We start from the raw sequence: 19,138 nt of genomic DNA on the forward strand, positions 1-19,138 counted from the left end.
CGGAAGAGGGCAGTGCGGGACGGAGAGCGGGCGAGGCCGAGGGTCGGAGGGGGAGGCGAGCGGGCGGGAGACGAAGGAGAGAGCGAGGCAGCCTCTCCCACCAACTCACCCGCTCCTCGCGCTCCACGACCATGCGCAAGGCGCCAGCGACGCCCACCTCGGCTCACAGTGCCAGTCGCTCGAGTGCGCGCACCCGCAAAAAGTCGCAGCGCGCGAGGGAACTCGACACGGCCGACGAGGCAGAGAGCGACCTCGGCTCATCCAAGCGTGCGTCCTCGCCCTCTCACTCTGGCAGACGATGCACGCCGTCGAACCGACGCTGACCTTGCTGTGCCCCTCCTCCACCCCTCCCTGCCCCTGTCCGATGCGGTTGACGCGTTCGCCCTCGCCCTCGTCCTGCGCCCATCTCTCCCCCGCGTCCGCCCTCTTCCCCCTCCCTCTCTCGACCTCGTCCCTCACCTCGCCTCGCACCAATCGCCGCACTACAACCGCAAACCGACGACTCGACCCTCTCTCGCCCAACCTCGACTCGTCTCGGCTCGCCCCACCGCCTCCTTCGCCTGACAACCGCCGGTCGTAAACAACCAACTTCGGCCCCGTCGCCTCGCCGTCATCACCAACGCCGTGCGCGACCTGGCACACTCGCCCACCATGCTTTACTCGCCACCACCGTCGTCCACACGCGCCCCTGCCGCCTGCCGCGACTCGGCCGCCATGCCCCCTCCTCCCTCTCCTCTCGCTCTCTTCGGCGTCGCCCCCTCCCTCGTTCACCGCACCCCGCTCGCCGCGCAATCGCCCAATCTCCTGTACCCGCACCCAGTCGCACCCCCGACACCCACCACGGCCTCGACCCCGGCACCTCGTCGCGTCGCAAAGGCGCCAAACAAGGCGGCCGCGCCGGGCACCGCCTCGAAAGCCTCATCGGCCGCACCGCCCTCGGCCGCCGGCGACACGGGCGACGACGAGGCCGGCAGCAGCACCAACCCGAGCCACCCGCTCTACCTCGCGCCCGAGTACACGGCCAACCCGGCCGGCCCGGCCTCGAGCGCCGACGTCGACTTCAAGTGCCCCCAGTGCGACAAGGTGTACCGCGGCAAGCACGCCCGCAGCATCTGGCGCCGCCACCTCCAGGACAAGCACGGCATCCCGCTCAGCCAGCAGCCTCGCAGGACGCGCTGGGACACCGGTCCGTCCCCTTCCTCCCTCGAGCACGTCGGGTCGCGTCGTCGGCGTCGGCGTCGTCGTCTGTCTCGCGTCGTTCCTCGCCCAGTCACTGACCCGCAGCCCTCCCACAGACGCGAGTCGCCCCAAGTCGGAGGAGGAGAAGCGCGCCCGCACGCTCGACTCGAAGCGCCGGTGGGCCCGCAAGAACCGCGCCGAGAAGGGCGGCGCCGCCGGCGCCGTCAAGGGCGAGGGCTCCGAGGAGCCGCCTGCCGAGTCGCTCACGGGCTCGGTCGGCACGCCGGCGAGCGAGCAGGGGAGCGAGCAGGGGGCGGGCAGCGTTGCCGGCGCCGCCGCCTTTGCCCCGCCTCGAGCAGCGCGCGCACCGCCCCCGCCGCCCGGCGACGACGACGGCGAAGGCGACTCGAGCTTCGACGCCGGGTCGCAGGGCGGCTGGAGCGACGGCGCGTCGGGCTCGGCCGCGCCGCGACCGCCGCACCACGCGCCGACGGCGCCGTACGGCCATCCGCCGCCAGGCAACCCGTTCTACGGCGCCGGCGGCGCGAGCGTGTACGGCCGCACGCCGACCAAGTACGGGCACCCGGCGTCGGCCTACCCGCCACCGCCCGGCGGCGCCATGGACCCGTACTACGCGGGCTTCGCGCAGCGCGCTCCGCTCGGCCTCCCGGCGCGCGGCGCGCCCATGCCGCCCGGCGCCCCGCCCTACCCGCACGACGACCCGCGCCTGCCGCCCCACCTGCGCGACCCGCACGCGTACGCCGCCGCCGTCGCCGCCGCCAACGGCGATGAGGGCCTGCACCCGCACGCGAGCATGTACCCTTACCCTCCCCCGCCCAACTCGTACCCGTACCCGTACCCGCCACCGTACCCGCACGCGCACCCTCACGCGCACCAGGTCGCGCAGGAGCAGGCGCACGGCGGCGGCTCGTACCCGCACGGCGGCCCGATCGCGTACGACGAGTACGGCCACCCGCACAACCCGGCGCTCCTCTCGGCGCACCCACCACCTCGTCGCCCGTCGTCCAACGGCTCGTACGGCAGCAGCAACGGCAACCCGTACGACAACCCGACGATCGTCGTCGGCGGCGGCGGTGCCGCTGCAGGCCCGTCCGGCGAGCGCTCGCCGGTCGTCACCGCCGGTCAGCCTGCGCCTGTCGCGCTCCCGTACTACGCGCGCCGTCACGTGAGCCCGGCGAGGGCCATGACGGGCCACTCGGGCATCGCCGCCGGCGTGCCCATGCCCGCCATCTCGGCGTCGCGCGAGCCGCCGTCGCGCAGCACTGCCGCCGCCGCCGCTGGGCTCGAGAGCCCCGTCAAGCTGCGCAGGACTGGCCCGACGGGCAAGGGCAAGGAGCCCGGCCTCGGCGCCGGTCCCGGGCGCGACGACGCGGCGGGCCTCCTCCTCGCGCTCAAGGCGGGCCCGAGCAGCCCCATGACGGCGCGCGACTCGCACCACGTCGTCCAGAGCCCGGTGTCGAGCGTGCGCGACCAGGCCGCCGGCGACCGCGACGGCCGGCGCGGCGGTGGCGGGCTCTCGCTCGGGCGCGGCGCGCGCGCCGGCCCGTCGAGGGGCGGGCGGCCCATCGTCAAGGCCGAGACGAGCGAGCCCGGCACGGACGAGGACGACTCGGACGACGACGACGAGGCCGAGGTGCGCGCCATGATGCTGCGCTCGCGCGCTGCGGCCGCTGCCGCGTCGTCGTCGGCCGCCGGTGCGGGCGCCGCCATGTCGCCGTGGCGCGCCGCGCTCCAGAACCAGCACGTCTCGTCGCCTGCGGCGGCTGTCGCCGTCTCGCCGCGCAAGCGCGGCCGGAGCGAGTCGCCCGCAGCGCCCAACCTCGCGAGCACGAGCAGCGGCGAGGGAGGGTCCACGGCGGCGGCGCACGCGCTCCTCGCGACAGCCAAGAAGGCGCACCAGTACGCGTCGGTCGTGCAGCACGGCGGCGCCGCGCCGAGAACGTCGTCGTGGACCAACAGCCACGAGATGAGCCTCGTCGCGACGCCGACGCCGGGCAACCTCATGCGCATCGCCATGGAGAGCTCGCCCGTCGTGCGCTTCGGCAACGGCGCCGCGGCGGGAGGAGGTGCGGCAGGCGAGCAGGACGAGGGCGAGAGCGAGGCCGACATGATGGGCGCCGCGGCAGGAGCCGACGACGACGACGAGGCCGACGTCGACGTCGACCACGCCTTTACGAGCTCGAGCGGCGGCGGGCGCAGGCCTCGACACGGTCGCAGCGTCTCGCCGAGCAGCCAGAAGGGCCGGCGGGCCCGCGCCGTCGTCGGCGCGTCGTCGTCGTCGAGCGGTGGCGGCGCTGGAGCCGGAGGAGGGCCCGGCGCGAGCAGCTCGTCCCAGTCGCGGGTCCTGCACCACCATCACCCGGTCGGCCTCACGTCCGAGCTCGGCGACTTTGACCTACAGCCCTCGTCGTCGTCGGCCATGCGGCACCACCACCACCACGACCCTCTGCGCGAGGAGGACTCGGCCATGGCCGCGCCCGGCGGCAGCAGTAGCGGCGCCCACCCCAACTCGTCGTCGTCGTCGTCGTCGCACCTCGTCACACCCGCACCGGCCCTGTCGCGCTCGACAACCTCGACCGCCGCCGCCGCCGCCGCCGCCGCATCAGCCGCGCTTCAGCCTCAGCAGCCTGTCGCCGCGACGCACCCGCACGACCCGTTCCTCGCCGCCCCGGGCACGTCGGCCTCGCTCCCCCTCACCATGGCGGGCTCGAGCGCGCCGCAGCACGGCCGCATCACGTCGTCGAACGCCATGAACGGCGAGACGCCCATGGCCCGCACGTCGTCGCCGCCCGGCGGCTTCTCCAGCTTCCTCTTCTCGTCGCCCGCGCACCCGCAGTTCTCCAAGACGCTCGGCCTGACGGCGGCACCCGGGCCCGGCGTCCTGTTCACCAACGAGGGCGGCGAGACGCCCGCTCGCGGCGTCGCAGGAGCAGGAGGTGCGCCTCGCGGCCGCGAGCCGTCGCAGGACGAGCTCCTCGCGCTCGCGACGGCGCACAGCCACCGCGAGCGCATGCTCGACGCCGTCAAGACGCCCGTCATGGCGCGCGTCGCGCTCGAGGGCGCACGTCGCGCGGCGGCGTCGGCGCAGGGCGGCGGGCTCGGTGCAGGCTCGGGCTCGGGCTCGGGCTCGAGGGAGAGCACGACGGAGGGTGACGAGGGCGAGGGTGAGAGCGCGACGACGGGCACGGCGCGCGACGAGAGCCAGAGCCCGGGCAAGGCGACGACGTTCGACGGGGAGGAAGAGGACGACGAGGACGAGGACGGCGCGAGCCTCGACGAGTGACCGACGGCGCACCCACACCTCGTCGCATGTACCACCCGCTTGACCCCCCTTCCCTCCTTCGCTCTTTCTCACGCAGGCTGTCGGCCCTCTTCCTTCTTGACTTTGTGCAGAACTTCCCCTCTCCTTGTCCTCACGCGCATCCTTTACCGCTCTCTCGAATCTCGTGTTGTGTATTGCCAGCAGTCCTATCCACATTCTGTGCGTCTCGGGAGCTCGGCGAGAGCCGGATCCAGCGAGCCGCGAACGAGGAGGAACTACGAGGCAGAGCGAGAGGACGACGAGGGTCCGTGGTAGCTCGCTCGGCGCCAGATGCACTGCACGGGATTTCATCGCTACCGCACATCTCGAGAGCTTGCACGAGCGCCAAGGTGTGAGCTCTTGCGGAGCAAGAGAGGAGGAGAGCGAGGGCTGTGGTCGCTTCCACACCTCTGCTCAACTCGCCCAGCTTCGCCAAGATGGACAGCGAGTCGTTCTACATTGTCCAGCTGTTCAGCCAAGGTGCGTCCTCTCGTCTCTCTGTGCGGCGGACGAGGGAGTCCGGGAGCGCGACGTGCACCTCTCAGGTGGGGGACACTGGCGGCGGCACGGGCTGGAGTGCGCGGTCGATGCTGCGACTCGTCGTGCGCCCTTGATGCGTCTGGACGCGTGCATGACTGGCCACGATTCGCCGGCGACGAGGGAGGAGCACCCTGGCTTTCCGCGTTGATGAGGCAGCACAGCGTCGGCGAGCGTGGTTGGAGGGCCAGGCTCGTCCTAGCCGAGTCGAAGAGTGCTACTGCGCGGGCTTGCTGCGCGAACGCGTCTACCGGAGTGCCATGGCCCCTCATCTTCCTCCTCGCCGTCGCGACGAGGACCAGCACCCTCTCGCGGCATCGGCGACTCAGACTGACCATCCTGTATGCGTGCTGCAGGCTCGTACCGCAACGCCATCGCTGCCTACAACGAACACCCGTCGCCCTCGCCCCTCCTCACCCTATACGCCGCGCGCGCCCACCTCGCCCTCACCCCTCCCTCCCCCTCGTCCGCGACCCAGCTCCTCTCGCGCGTGCCGCAGACGCTCGACGCTCGCGCAGTAGGCGCTCTCGCGCGCTACCTCGCCGGCGAGACCGAGGACGCGGTCGGTGAGCTCGAGGAGCTGCTCGCCGAGCTGGGCGAGCAAGGGCTCGAGGAGGGCGACGACAACGAGGGCCGGTTCGTCAGGGGGGTCGTCGGGACCGTGTGGGTGCTCGAGGGCGAGGACAGGCGCGAGGAGGGCATCGAGGTGCTGCGCGAGGCGGTCGAGCTCGGCAAAGACCAGGAATGGTGCGCCGTCTGCTCTCGCCGAACTGCGCAGACGTGCACTCTTTCCGGGCGACGTACTGACAGACTTGCCGAGCGCTCTGCGGTCTCCCACAGCCTCGCCATCCTGTCGCACCTGTACATCTCGCTGCACCTCGCCCACCTCTCGACCTCGCTCCTCACTTCGCCCTCGACCACGTCCTTCACGTCCGACTCGCTCCTGTCGCAGCTCCTCATCGCGCGCTCCAACCTCGCGACGGGCCCGTCGAGCAAGTACCAGGACGCGTACTACGTCTTCGAGGAGATCAAGGGCATGCAAGGCGGGCGCGGCGAGGGCGTCCTCGGCGGCGTCAGCGTCGCGCAGGCGTTGCTCGGGCGATGGGAGGAGGCGCGCGACGCGACCAACGAGGCCCTTGAGATGGTGCGTCGGCTTGTTCCCCCGACTCTCTCGAGCCCGCTCTTGCGGAACTCGACCCTAGACGATCGAGCTCCGCAGGTCAGTCCTCGACATTGAGACAGAGCACTGACGGCGCCGCCCTCTCTCGTACACTCTTGCAGAACCCGACGCACCCGACGTCGCTCGCCAACTCTGCGGCGCTGGCGCTGCACACGGGCAAGGCCGACGCGGCCGCCCAGGAGATCCTCGCGTGCGTCCCGGCTCTCTCGGTCACATTCTTAGCCCCAGTGCTCCTCGTCGAGAGCACTGCGAGCTCTCGACGATGTCGACTGGGACTGACACCTCCTCCTCGCACACAGGCAACTTGAGGCCGCCGACGCATCGCACCCTCTCCTCGCCGACCTTTCGGCCAAGTCGTCGCTGTTTGACGATGCGGCGTCGCGGTTTGCGCCGAGCGTCGCTGCATGAGCGCGAGCGTCGACGAGCGGACCAGGACGAGGTCGACAAGGAGGAGATACCCGCTGTCGAGGAGGGGGAGGGAGGGAGGTTGTAACTCGCGCTGTGCCTTTCGAGCTGTCTCTTCCTGGTTCGTGAGAGCGCACATCGGCTTTCGCGGGCGTGTCAGTCCCTCTGTCGTCCCGTGCAAGCGAGCTTTGCGACGGCGGGAGGTGACGGGCTCGGCCACGAGCGGTCGCGCTCTCTGCTCGCCTCGTTCCTCCAACCTCGACGAGCATGGCTCCTGCACCAGCTGCATCCGCCGCCGCCAAGGCCTCTGCGGCTTCGGCCAAGAAGGCGCGCACCACCAGCACCCCAAACCCGAGCGAGCTGATGGTGGACGCGAGCGTCGACGACCTCGAAGACGAGGTGAGGGAGGGGCCGGCAGCCAACTGGGAGGTCGCGGTGCGTCTCTGTTTCTCTGCCCTCTCGCGACTGCATGGTGCCCTGCACGGCCGCGCCCGAGGCCGAGGCGGAGCGCAGGGAGCACGCGGGTCGAAACGGCGAGATGGGGACGAGCACGGCCAACCTCGCCTCTACGCTCCTCGAGGGGCCTGCGCGAGGGAGCACCGAGCCTGTACAGCTCTCAAGGAGCGTCCCTGGCCAGTCGCCGAGCCGCCCGGCGACGGCGTCCCCTCGCCGAGCTCGCCCTCCTCGCGTCGAGCTGGGAGCAGCGTGTCGCCCGCCTCGTCGCGCGACGATAGTCGCCAGATGGCGCGCGCTCGTCCTGCGCAGTTATGTGGTGCGGGCCAGCTCGAAGATCCGGTCCTTCCTCCCTCCCGTCGACTTCCCCTCGCCCCCTCTCCCTAGTCCGAAGCGCCCTCACCCTCGTCACACCGCTCCCAAGCGTGTCCCTGCGCGCCGCCGTCGCCGGCCACCATCTATAGCACCCCTGGGTCCTTCCTTGACCGGAACCCCGAGCTGACCTGCTCTCCTTTCTCCTCGTCGCGCAGTACGTCTGGGCGTTCGTCGAGCACTACACCAACCACGTCGACTGGCGCGAGACCAACCCGAGCCTGCCCAACGTCATGACGTTCGAGCAGGCCCTCCTCGACTGCTCGCCGCCGTCGACCTCGTCTACCCGCACGTCGAGCCGCACCAAGCCCAAGCCCTTGTCGGCCGTCGCGCAGCGCGCCGCCCTCGCCAACGGCGGGCGCAAGAACGGCCGGGACGCGTCGCCCGCCGACTCGCTCTCGTCGCTCGAGGACGACGAGGTCGACCCGGACGAGGCCGCCGCCGTCCAGGCCGCCGTCGCCGAGCCGATCGACCCGGTCCCGCCCGTCCTCGCCGAGGACGCGCCCGTGCCCGAGGCGTCGCCGATCATCCGCTCCCTGTGCGAGCTCTTCCAGGACAACCTCAAGCCGATCAAGGAGCTCACCGACTACCACGGCAAGAAGACGTGGTTCCACTTCATCATCAACTTTGTCTCGAACCGGTTCAACTCGGACCCGTACTACCGCGGCGGCTTCCGCTGGGAGACGAACCTGCTGCGCACCAAGGGTCGCAAGCCGGGGCAAGAGACCGAGCAGAAGTTCTGGATGCTGCGCTGGGAGGACAAGGTGCGTCCTCGTCGTTCCCCTCTCTTTTCATTTCTCCTCGAGCGTCCTGCCCTGACATCCACTTCTCTCCCTTGTTCGCCGACCAGATCCACCTCATGCGTATCATGGTCGACTACCAGCTCGTCAACGCGCCTGCAGTCCGCGAGATCATCAAGGAGAACTACGACATGTGCGTCCTCTTGCCTGTCCCCTCCTGTCGATGCCGCGCCCGAGCCCGCCCTGACCTCGCTCTTCTCCACCTCGCAGCGGCAACCAGCGCATCGCCAAGCGCGACCCCGAGTCGAACGGCCTCGTCGTCCTCCCCGCCGGGCGCACCTCGACCGGCCTCACGCTGTACCACCTCGATGCCTCGCCGCGCCTGTACGCGTCGTGCGACCCGTTCGAGGCCGACAGCGCGTGGCTCTGCCTCTCGTCGACCCTCAAGGGCTACAAGGCGTTCGTCAAGACGCTCGCGGCGCCGACCAAGGCCGACAAGAAGGCCCAAGCGCTGCGGGGCCCGTTCGCCAAGGCGGCGGCGCAGGCGGCGGCTGCTGCGGCGGCGGCGCAGGCGGGCGACTCGGCCAAGAAGGGCAAGGGCGTCGAGGAGCAGGAGGACCCCAAGGGCGAGGAGAGGGTCACGCGCGCGAGGCTCGAGGCCGACCTGGTCGACATGATGGAGTACGAGGCGGTGCGTCCTCACTCTCTCTTTGCGCTCGCACTCGTCTCTCGCACTCGAGCCTGACTCTTTCCTCTCTTGCGCCCACAGGCTATGGACGCCATTGAGCAGCGCAAGTCGCGCGCCGCCGAGCGCCTCGCCACGCGCGACGCCCGCGTCGCCCGCACGCTGCAGCGCCTGTCGTACCAGGGTACGTCGACGCGCTCGAGCCGGCTCCGTGCGAGGGGCGACACGAGCCGGGTCCACTACGACGACCCGGGCGAGTTTGACGGCGAGACGGCGGCGAGCGAGAACGGCGGCGGCGACGACGACGACGAGCAGCAGGGGCGGCGCAAGCGGCGGCGCACGGGCCCGAGCGGCGCCGAGGTTGACGGGAGCGAGGCGGGCGACGATGCGGCGAGCGTCGGCGGGAGCAGCAGGCGCTCGAGCGTGCGGCCGTCGGTGCCGGGCGAGCGGCGCTCGAACCGGGTCCGGCTCCGCGACCAGCAGGACGACGACGGCTCGAGCGTCAAGGCCGACGACGCCGACGTGAGCATGGTCGACAACGCGCCGGCACCGGCCGCTGTCGGCCACGGCGTCAAGGGCGAGGAGGGAGGGGAGGGCGAGGGTGAGGGCGCGGCGCCGTCGACGGTCCCTGCGACGCCGGCCGAGGGCGACGCGCCTGTCGAGCCCAAGCTCGAACGAGCCAACGGCGATGGCGGTGCGGCGAACGGGCACGGCGGCGACGACAAGCCCAAGCCGATGGAGGTCGACGGCGCGGCGGCGGCGGCGGTCGAGGCTTGAGCAGCTCGAGGAGGACGACGGTCGCAGGTCTCGACGGCAGCTTTGTTGTGCGGCGCAGCGGGTTCTCTGCAACTCGAGCGTGTCTTTGCTTGTGCGTCTCGCGCCGTGCCGAGCACGCTTTCGACGCGAGGGAGAGAGGAGATCGAGCGCGCCGCTTTCGTCTGTCTGAAGCGGGGCAGCGCAGCACGAGCGTACTGAAGGACAGAGCGGTCCAGCGAGTAGACCCGTGCGAGGTTTGGCCGGAGCGGAGCGCGCCGAGATCGTGGCGCGCGAGCCGGCGAGGAGGAGAAGCAGGGCACGGACGCGGCGGCATCTGCTCGAGGCGCCGGGGCGCTGATGTGGACGCGCTCGTACAGCCGTGTTGCACGGCCTGCATGTCGCTCTGTGCGAGTCGGGAGCCGAGGGAGGCGAGGCAAGCGAGGGCGAACGATTGGCTCGCTCGCCTCCTCCTCTCCCTGCGAGGCTCCCTCCTCCTCTCTCCCCACCACCCGAGCACACATCAACATGCAGCTCGCAGCAGCACGCCCGCTCTTCACGGCAGCCACCCGCGTCGGCGGTCGCCGCATCGCGTCCCCTCTCGCACAGGGTGCTCGCCGCTCGTACGCCGCCGTCACCGACGCCGCCGCCAACCCGGTCAAGCGCCACGGTGGCCTCAAGGACCAGGACCGCATCTTCAGCAACGCCTACCGCATGCACGACTGGCAGCTCAAGGGCGCTCAGGTGCGTCCAGCTCCCCCTTGGCCCCCTCTCCCTCCTCCCTCTTCCCCTCGTCGCCGCCGCCAGCTGCACCCGGCCATCGACCACCTCTGGCTGCTCTGCACGCCCTCGAGACCTCTCGACAAGCAGCCAAGCTTGCCTCCCACCTCTGCCAAGCGCGTCCCACTGACTTGCTGTTCCCTCCTCGTCCCCGTCCTCCTCGCAACAGTCCCGCGGCGACTGGCACCGCACCAAGGACATCATCGCCAAGGGCGACGCCTACATCATCCAGCAGATCAAGGACTCGGGCCTGCGCGGCCGCGGCGGTGCCGGTTTCCCGTCGGGCCTCAAGTGGTCCTTCATGAACAAGCCCGGCTGGGAGAAGGACGGCCGCCCGCGCTACCTCGTCGTCAACGCCGACGAGGGTGAGCCTGGTACCTGGTGCGTCCGCTCACTGTCTTTCTATCTCCCCCTGCCCGACCCGAGGCGCTCACACTGCCCTTCCTCGTCGACAGCAAGGACCGCGAGATCCTGCGTGGCGACCCGCACAAGCTCATCGAGGGCTGCCTCGTCGCCGGTCGGGCCATGAACGCCAACGCCGGTGCGTCCCCTTGGTCTTCCTGCCTCTCTCGAGCCCGCACTGACTCTCCGATCCTCACGTCTCCCTCTTCCCCTTCGCTCCCCTCCCCACCCCGCCCGACCCGACGATCCCTCTCTTCGACCATGACGCACCTCGACCTCGACCATGACCTGCACCGCCCGCGCACAGCCTACATCTACATCCGCGGCGAGTTCTACATGGAGTCGGACCACGTCGAGCACGCGATCCAGGAGGCGTACAAGGCGGGCCTCATCGGCAAGAACGCGTGCGGCAGTGGCTACGACTTTGACGTCTACCTGCACCGCGGTGCGGGCGCCTACATCTGCGGCGAGGAGACGGCCTTGATCGAGTCGATCGAGGGCAAGCAGGGCAAGCCCCGGCTCAAGCCCCCCTTCCCGGCCGACGTCGGCCTGTTCGGCTGCCCGACGACGGTCGCCAACGTCGAGACGGTCGCCGTCGCGCCGACCATCATCCGCCGCGGCGCGTCGTGGTTCAACAACTTTGGCCGCGAGCGCAACTCGGGCACCAAGCTCTTCTGCATCTCGGGCCACGTCAACAAGCCGTGCGTCGTCGAGGAGGAGATGTCGATCCCGCTGCAGGAGCTCATCGAGAAGCACTGCGGCGGCGTCCGTGGCGGGTGGGACAACCTGCTCGGCATCGTGCCCGGTGGCTCGTCGGTCCCGATCCTGCCCAAGGGCCAGTGCGAGGAGGCCCTCATGGACTTTGACTCGCTGCGCGACCTCCAGTCGGGCCTCGGAACCGGCGCCGTCATCGTCATGAACAAGGAGACGGACGTCATCCGCGCCATTGCGCGGTTCGCCAAGTTCTACAAGCACGAGTCGTGCGGCCAGTGCACGCCGTGCCGCGAGGGCACGACCTGGCTCGAGAAGATGATGGACCGCATGGTCGTCGGCCGGGCGCACGAGCGCGAGATCGAGATGCTGTGGGAGTTGACCAAGCAGATCGAGGGCCACACGATCTGCGCCCTCGGCGACGCTGCCGCGTGGCCCGTCCAGGGCCTCCTGCGCAACTTCCGTGCGTCCCTCAGTTCCTCTCCCTCTCCTCCCCCTCCTCTCTCGTGCGACTCGCACGTGCAGCTCCTGACCGTCTCGTGTACCCACAGGCCCCGAGGTGGAGAAGCGCATCGCCGACTACCAGGCGAAGAACGGGCAGGTCCTGTTCGGCGGCCAGGTGCGTCCCGTCCTCCTTCCCCTCTCTCTCTCTCGAAGCGATGAGACTGACTCGCTCGCCCACCGTCTCTCCTCTCGTCGCCGCCTGTAGCACCGCTCGGACGTCAACCCGGCAATCGTGCGTCCCTGCCTGTCCTCTCTCTCTCGCTCGTCGGCGTCTTGACGTCGGTACTGACTCGAGTATTCGCTTCGCGCAGGCTGTTCCGGACAACCTCGGCATGTCGCTGCCGCTCCCGGGCGTTGGCACGTCGGTTGGCCCCTAGACGATCCCTCGAGTCGAACCCGTTCTCTCTCTCTCTTTTGCGTTGCTCCCCCTTGTTCCAGCTGTAATCTGCCATCGAGCCTTCTCTCGCCGTCTGTCGTGCAGTACATCCTGTGTGTGGATCGAGAGAGCAGGGTGCGTCGAGAGAGGTCCAAGTTGAGCGACGAGGGACGAACCTCAAGACTCGCTCGCGGTGGAGTTCCAGCCTCGCCTCGCTGCAGTGTCGCCTCTCGCTCTCCAGCCGGTTGATAGAGCGCGTCATGGTTCGCAGCACGCTCATCGCACGCGCAACAGACGGTGAGCTCCCTCTCCCGTACCGTCCCTGGTCCCTGAGCCCCTCGCTCTCGTCCTCCACGTCCTCATCTCCTCCTCGCAACATGGACTCGCCCGCTCACTCTGTCCCCACGCCGTACAGGTCTGCCGCTCGCAGCGAGCAATGACGACGACGAGCAGGTGCGCCCCTTTCCCCTGCGCCTCTTGCGGTGGTGCGAGGAGTGGGCGAGCGACGGCGGAGTGGGGCGGCGACGAGCTCGTCGCGCGAGCTGCGGGCGAGGCGGCAGGCGTGCAGCACTCTGCACCAGTCCGGCTGTGGGTGGTCGAGCGCGCGCTTGTCCTGCGCTGGGTGGGCCGTCGATGCCGCGTCGAGGACCTCGGAGGGCTCTGCGACGGGTTCAGCGCGGGCTTCCTCGAGCTGGCGAGAGGACGGACGTCGCCTGATTCGAGCAGTCGGAGCATCAGTGCGCCTGCCTGCAGCATGTCGCAGACACTGACCTCTGCCCCCTCCTCCTTTCCCCTCGCCCGTTCCCCCACTCGCCGTTCTCCCGCATGCGCAGGACCAGAGCAAGCTCCCTGAGTACAAGCAGCAGGCCAAGCTCATCTTTCGACGGTTGACGGCCGACTCGGAGCCGCGGTGCTCGATCGAGAGCGGGCAGTGCACGCTCCAGTGAGTCTCCCCTTCCTCGTCTCCCTCCCGAGCCTGCACGAGCAACAAACCCTGACCGCCCTCGCACTTTCCCTCGCAGCTACCTCATCGCCGACTCGATCGTCTACCTCGTCATCGCCGACCGCTCGTACCCGCGCAAGCTCGCCTTCTCGTACCTTGCCGAGCTCAGCACAGAGTTCGCGCGCTCGTACCCGCCCTCGATGTCGCTCAAGCCGGGCCTGCGCCCGTACGCCTTTGTCAAGTTTGACACGTTCATCCAGCGCACCAAGCGCCTGTACCTCGACCCGCGCGGCGCCGAGGCGAGCGGCAAAGGAGGACCGGGCGCGGCGGGCACGGGCGCCTCGGCCGGGCTCGATCAGCTCAACGAGGACTTGCAGGACGTGACGCGCATCATGACCAAGAACATGGAGGACCTGCTGTGGCGCGGCGACTCGCTCGACCGCATGAGCACCATGAGCTCGAGCTTGAGGGACGAGTCGCTCAAGTACCGCAAGGCGGCGCGCAAAATCGTGCGTGGCCTGTCTCTCTCTCTCCTCTCCTGTGTCGACTTTTGACACTCTCAACGTCGCACGACTGACTCTCGAGGTTCCCCCGTCGCCGCGCAGAACATCGACGCCGCCATCCGCAAGTGGGCACCCGTCGGCCTCGGCGCCCTCTTCTTCTTCGTGTTCATCTACTATCGCTTCTGTGCGTCCCTTCTCGTCCTCTCGATCGTCATTCCGAGCTCTTCAACAAGATTCTCGACCGACTCGTTGATCGTGTGCGCCGGCCCCGCAGGGTAAAGAAGCGTCAGTCGCCCTCCCCTTCTCGCTCCTCCCTTTCGCCACCTCTTTGTCTTTCTCCCTCCTCGTCGTACCCTGTAAACACACTGCAGCTGCACATATCTCTCCTGCCTCTCGAGCCTGACGCCGGCGACGAGGAGAGTCTCGAGAGCCACTCGCGCGAAAGCTCTCTCTTTCTCTCTCTCGCGACGAGCGCACGGTCCTCGACGACAGAATGCAGCAGCCTGTGTTTCTAGAGAGCGCTGACAACTTGGATATAAATAAGGCTTCGTTCTTTGTGTCTCTCCTCACCGCCCCGTCACCCTCTTGCCCCTGCGCTCCTCCGGGTTCTCCTCCTGCTGGTCGTCCCGCTCGCCCTCGCGCTGCCCCTGCGGCACTCGCAACGTCACGTCCTCGACCTCCTCGGTCAGGTCACGCAGGAACGCCTCGTCACGCTTGCGCAATGCGCCCTCGTCGTTGCCGTCGAGGTCCGACTCGGGCTCGTCGACCGACGACGTGAACGAGTCGAACGAGCGCTCGGCCTCGTCGGCCGCGTCGTCGGCCGGCGCCTCGTCGTGCTCGGCATTGTGGGCCGGGAGCGCCGGCGACGACGAGAAGGGCAGGCGGAACGTCGTCTGGCCGTTGTGCGACGGGACAAACTCGAGCGGCGTGGCGGCCCGAGCGCCGAGGCGCGTCGGGCTCGACGGCACGTTGAGCGACGAGCCGTACGACGACTTGGGCTCGCCGTCGAGCTCGCCCTCGACGTCCGTGTCGGCGCCGGTCGTGCTGCCGCCGCCGCCGGGCCGGAACCGCAGGACCTGGCCCATGATGGGCGACCCGGCGAGCTCGGCAAGCGAGCGCGAGAGGAAGCCGCCGACGGCCGGGTGATTGTACGACGACGACGCCGACGACGAGGTGGAGCCCTGCGAGTCCTTGGGCCCGCGAAGGGCGGTCGCGAAGCCGAACGGCAGCGGCGCGACCGTCTCGGCGGACTCGCCGCGCACAGCGCCCGACGGGCGAGCGGTCGCGCTCGACGTCGAGCGAGACATGGCGGCGAGCGTCGGCGAGAAGCCGGCGTCGGCGGTGGCGTACGACGAGGGCGCGGCGGTCGAGCTCGCCGAGGCGGTGAGGCTGCCGAAGTTGGGCGACGCGGTTGAGTTGGACGACGAGCCTCGGCCCGTCGACAGCGACGAGAGCCCGCCGTGCTGTACCGGCGCGAGCTGGTGCCGCCCTGCACGCTCGTCGAGCTGCATCTCGGCGGCGGCGAGCCTCGCGCCCATGGCGATATTCTCGCGCTCGAGGAGCTCTTGGCGCTCGCGCCCCTTGCCGACCTCGTCGCGCAGGAGCTCGAGCTCGTGCTGTGCGCCTCGCAGCGCCTCGAGCGCTTCTTGCGCGCGATGCTCCCATGTTTGTCGCCCTTCGACGAGCGCATCGAGCTGGTCGAGATGACGCTCCGGGTCGGCGCCGAGGTGCTGCAAGGGGTGAGGCGTGCGTCGTCAGGGCGTGCCTCGAGGCAGAGAGTGAGAGAAAGGGACGCACCTGCTTGACCTTTTTGGCAAAGAGACGCTCGCGCTTGAGGTCGTCGTCGAACACGTCGCGCTGCCGGCGAACGTCGCTCAGGGTGAGGCGCGTCTCGCGCAGCGCATCGAGGAGGGCGTCGCGCTCGAGCACGGCCTTGTCCATCTCGGCCTTGGCCGCCGTGAACCTGCAGTCGAGGAAGGGAAAGAGATTAGCCACGGATTTAGGAAGGTCGGACCTCGAATAAGGGAAACGGTGGGCGCACCGGAAGAAGATCTCGAGCTTGTCCATGTTGCGGATGTTGGCGATCGTGACGTTCTCGTTGAGGGACGCCGGCTCGTCGTCGCCATGCACCTTGGCGGTCGAGCTCGAGGTGAAAGGCTCCTCGGACCGGTGCGGCCGATCTGGACGGCGACTCGGCGTCTGCGGGTACCAGGACGAGGCGTCGCCGCTCGTCGCTCGCACCATACCGCGACGCTTGGGCGGGCTCATCGGCGGCTCCGAGAGGCGCTGAACGCTGACCCGGCGCATGCGCGCCGCCGGCGACTCGAACCCGACGCCGTCCTCGCCCGCCGCCGTGCCCTCGGGGGCAGTGCGCCGCTGCAGCTCGCGCCCGACGCCGCTGCGGAGCGGCGAGCCGAACGAGATGCGGTGCGGCGACGACCTCGCGCCGGGCGAGAGCGTCTGCGGGTTGCGGCGGGTCGGCGACGTCGGCGGCGTCGTGAACACGCCTCGGTCCGTCTCGGCCGTCGCGAACACCTCGTTGCTGTCGCCGCCCTGGCTGAGCATGTCCTCGACGCTGATGAGCGACAGCATGCTGTCGCGCTGGTTCTGCGCGCGCAGCCGGCTTGCGGCGGGGAGGACGAGGCGGCGCATCCCGCTCGCGTCGCTGTCGGTGCGCTTGCGGCCGAGGATGGGCACGCGCCCGGGCGAGTCGGGCGAGCGGTGCGCTGCTGCTTGTCGCGGCGACGGCGAAGACGGCTCGAGCGGGCGGCGGTCGTGGTCCGGGGTCGTCCTCCCGTCGCCGTGCCCGTCGTGCTCGCCCTGCTCGTGCTGCTCGTTCTGCTCGTCGCCCTTGACGCTCGACGCCGACTCGACCGTGTTCTGCGCATCGAGAGCGCGCCGATCGAGGTCGGCCCCGGGCAACGGCGCGTCGTCGGGGCCATCTGCGGCCGGCTGCTGGTGCTCGGCCGACCGAGGGAGAGGCGGCGCGCGCTCGCGGCTGGTCGAGGAGGGCTGGCTGCAGATGGACGGCGTGGGAGGTGGTAGGCCGGGTAGGGGCTTGGCCTCGAAGTGCGTCGAGTCGAAGCTGTTGTCGGACGGGCGGCGGGACGACGAGTGCGAGCCGGGCGAGCTGTGCGGCAAATACGTCAGGCTCGAGTCGCACTAGTGGAAGAGAGACACAGAGAGAGAGGAGCACAAGACGCACAAGCCGATCTTGAGCGTGTCGTCGTCGTCGGCGGCCCGCTCGGACCGGTCGACGAGCACCTCGACCCCCTCCTCGTCCATCGACCTGCTGATCCTCCTCGCCTGCGCGAGCGCATCCTCCAGCGCTGCGTCGAACCCGCCGTTCGGGAACGTCGAGCTCTCGTCGGCGAAGCTGCCGGCGTCGCTCGGCGCCGGGTCGAAGCCGCCCATGGCGCCGACTGGCGGACGCGACGACGACGAGCCGAGGAGGCGCTTCATGCGCTCGTAGGCCTTCTCGATCTCGAAGATGCTCCACTTGCGCGCCGTGCGCGGCGTGATCATGTCGCCCGAGACGGCCGGCGACGCGTCGCCCTCGACGAGCGGGCTCTGCCCGCCCGAGTCGTCGCCGCCGAAAGGCACTGCCGGGTGCGGGTGGAAGCCGTCCTCGTGCGCCGCCGGGCTCGACGCGTCGTACGCCATTGACGGCGACCGCCAGGCACGCGCGAGCTCCGCCTCCATGCGGACGATCTCGCTCTCCATGTCGGCGAGCGTGAGCGCGCTCGACGAGCTGTCGAGTCGGGCCTGCTGGGGGAGCGGCGTGCGCAGCGTGAAGGTCGGTGGCGGCGGGGGCGAACCGGCGGGAGGGGCAGCTGGACGGGCGTGCGAGGTGGGGCTGACGAGGAGGTCGGCGGCCGACAGGTGGGAAGGTCGAGCGCTCGTCGCGACGGCAGGTGGGGTCGTTGCGGGCGAGTGGTTGAGGTAGCTCGCGAGCTGGAAGGGGTGCTCGTCGCCGGGGCTCCTCGCGAGCGAGGCGTGGAGGGGCGACGGCTCGGGCGCGAGGAGCCGCTGAACGACAGGCGAGCTGTCGGCGACGTGCGGCAGCTCGCCCTCGCCGGCCTCGTCGGGCTCAGGCGACTTGTCGAAGCGCATCTGGCGCGTGATGCGGGGCGACGAGCCCCGCTCGTCCTCGCCTCGGCCGCCGTCCTGCGCCTCGCCGACGACCGTAGGTCGGCGGCTCTCGCCGGCGAGCGTCGCCCGCCGTTGCGCCGTGTAGTCCTCGCTCTTCCTCCGACGCGAGCGCGACGTCCGGCGAGCGCCGTCATCGCCGTCGTCGTCGCTCGACCCGTCTCGCGAGTCCGGGACGGGCGGGACGACCGACGACCGCAGTTGCGCGCCGTGCGACGCCATGCTCGACGCCGAGCGCGCCTTGCGGAGCTCGCGAGTCGACGGGAGGAACGGGTCGTGGAGCGAAGGAGGTCGGGCGCCGGTGTGGAGCGAGGCGAGGACCGGCGGCGCCTCGGACGGCGCGCCGTACGAGCTCGCCGAGGACGACGACGCCGAGGACGACGACCCGGCTCGAGTGAGCGGGGCGAGGAACGGCGGTACGAACGGGTTCGAGCTGTTGCGCCGGGCGGACGACGGCGGCGTGTCGGGGCAGTCGAGGTTGTCGCCGCGCGACACGTTGCCGAGGGCGACGGGGAGGAACGCGGGCGCGTCGACGGGAGGAGCCGCCGCTCGGGCCGTGTCCTCCCTCGACGGCTGCTGCACGATGACGCGACGGACGGGCACCTCATCGAACTCGGGCGGGAAGGGCTTGCTCGGGCGGCGCTCGTCGGGCCTGAGCGGCGACGAGAAGCCCAAGCCGGTGCTCGCCCGTCCGAGCAGCGCGCCGAGCGACACGTCGCGAGGCTCGTCGCGTTTAGCGGCGTCGACGGGCGGGCTGTCGGTCGACGTCTCGGTGCCGGACTGGGGCAGCGTCGGCGTGACCACCGGGCTGACCGAGTGGCGGCGCCGCAGCCGACCCTGCGAGTCGCGGCGCGTCGCCTCGCTCGCGACCGGGGCAAATTCGAGGGCGGCGTCGGGCGACAGGTACCGCGACGTCGGCCGGCTAGCGCTCGGGCCGTCGTCGTCGGTCGCGCCGAGGCTGAGCGCCGACTTGCTGCGGACCATGGCGAGGTCGGCCACCTCGGCGGGCAGCGTCGCGCCGGGGAGGATGCGCGAGTTGCGGTGGCCCTGGCGCGAGAGCGTGCGCGTGACCGACTCGCGCTCCTCGGCCTGGCGGCGGCGGAGCGACAGGAGCGGCGGGTCGTCGGGTCGACGCGCAAAGTCC

General features: G+C 70.4%; 5 protein-coding genes across 5 annotated transcripts; all 5 read left to right on the forward strand.

Moving 5' to 3' along the window:
* Nucleotides 1-651: 651 nt before the first annotated feature.
* On the forward strand, nucleotides 652-4,674 carry RHOBADRAFT_56069 (uncharacterized protein; the record flags this gene model as incomplete). Its single annotated transcript, XM_018418165.1, has 2 exons — nucleotides 652-1,186; nucleotides 1,296-4,674. 2 exons carry the CDS (start codon nucleotides 652-654, stop codon nucleotides 4,481-4,483), a joined length of 3,723 nt encoding a protein of 1,240 aa, XP_018268306.1. The 3' UTR covers nucleotides 4,484-4,674.
* Nucleotides 4,675-4,938: 264 nt separating this feature from the next.
* Nucleotides 4,939-6,738, forward strand: RHOBADRAFT_56070 (uncharacterized protein; the record flags this gene model as incomplete). Its single annotated transcript, XM_018418166.1, has 5 exons — nucleotides 4,939-4,981; nucleotides 5,395-5,785; nucleotides 5,879-6,182; nucleotides 6,320-6,408; nucleotides 6,518-6,738. 5 exons carry the CDS (start codon nucleotides 4,939-4,941, stop codon nucleotides 6,624-6,626), a joined length of 936 nt encoding a protein of 311 aa, XP_018268307.1. The 3' UTR covers nucleotides 6,627-6,738.
* Nucleotides 6,739-6,890: 152 nt separating this feature from the next.
* Nucleotides 6,891-9,744, forward strand: RHOBADRAFT_56071 (uncharacterized protein; the record flags this gene model as incomplete). The annotated part of the gene is made up of 5 exons (XM_018418167.1): nucleotides 6,891-7,058; nucleotides 7,607-8,212; nucleotides 8,299-8,381; nucleotides 8,459-8,879; nucleotides 8,958-9,744. 5 exons carry the CDS (start codon nucleotides 6,891-6,893, stop codon nucleotides 9,648-9,650), a joined length of 1,971 nt encoding a protein of 656 aa, XP_018268308.1. The 3' UTR covers nucleotides 9,651-9,744.
* Nucleotides 9,745-10,154: 410 nt separating this feature from the next.
* RHOBADRAFT_39698 (uncharacterized protein) lies at nucleotides 10,155-12,494 on the forward strand (the record flags this gene model as incomplete). Its single annotated transcript, XM_018413645.1, has 7 exons — nucleotides 10,155-10,370; nucleotides 10,576-10,787; nucleotides 10,862-10,947; nucleotides 11,116-11,982; nucleotides 12,071-12,138; nucleotides 12,229-12,255; nucleotides 12,335-12,494. The coding sequence occupies 7 exons, from the start codon at nucleotides 10,155-10,157 to the stop codon at nucleotides 12,398-12,400; spliced, it is 1,542 nt and encodes a 513-aa protein (XP_018268309.1). The 3' UTR covers nucleotides 12,401-12,494.
* A 120-nt stretch (nucleotides 12,495-12,614) lies between these two features.
* RHOBADRAFT_30273 (uncharacterized protein) lies at nucleotides 12,615-14,240 on the forward strand. The gene is made up of 6 exons (XM_018412901.1): nucleotides 12,615-12,696; nucleotides 12,815-12,852; nucleotides 13,233-13,342; nucleotides 13,422-13,851; nucleotides 13,948-14,029; nucleotides 14,120-14,240. The coding sequence occupies exons 1-6, from the start codon at nucleotides 12,660-12,662 to the stop codon at nucleotides 14,122-14,124; spliced, it is 702 nt and encodes a 233-aa protein (XP_018268310.1). The 5' UTR covers nucleotides 12,615-12,659; the 3' UTR covers nucleotides 14,125-14,240.
* Nucleotides 14,241-19,138: the final 4,898 nt, after the last annotated feature.

Source organism: Rhodotorula graminis (assembly GCF_001329695.1).
Source record: "Rhodotorula graminis WP1 unplaced genomic scaffold RHOBAscaffold_16, whole genome shotgun sequence".
NCBI classification, from domain to species: Eukaryota; Fungi; Basidiomycota; class Microbotryomycetes; order Sporidiobolales; family Sporidiobolaceae; genus Rhodotorula; species Rhodotorula graminis.

Excerpts from the sequence above, each read along its gene's own strand:
- RHOBADRAFT_30273 (XM_018412901.1), top strand. The coding sequence starts at position 12,660 with ATGGTTCGCAGCACGCTCATCGCACGCGCAACAGACG. Across the intron at positions 13,343-13,421 it reads AGCGGGCAGTGCACGCTCCA|CTACCTCATCGCCGACTCGA; the intron begins GTGAGTCTCCCC and ends TTTCCCTCGCAG. Across the intron at positions 13,852-13,947 it reads GCAAGGCGGCGCGCAAAATC|AACATCGACGCCGCCATCCG; the intron begins GTGCGTGGCCTG and ends GTCGCCGCGCAG.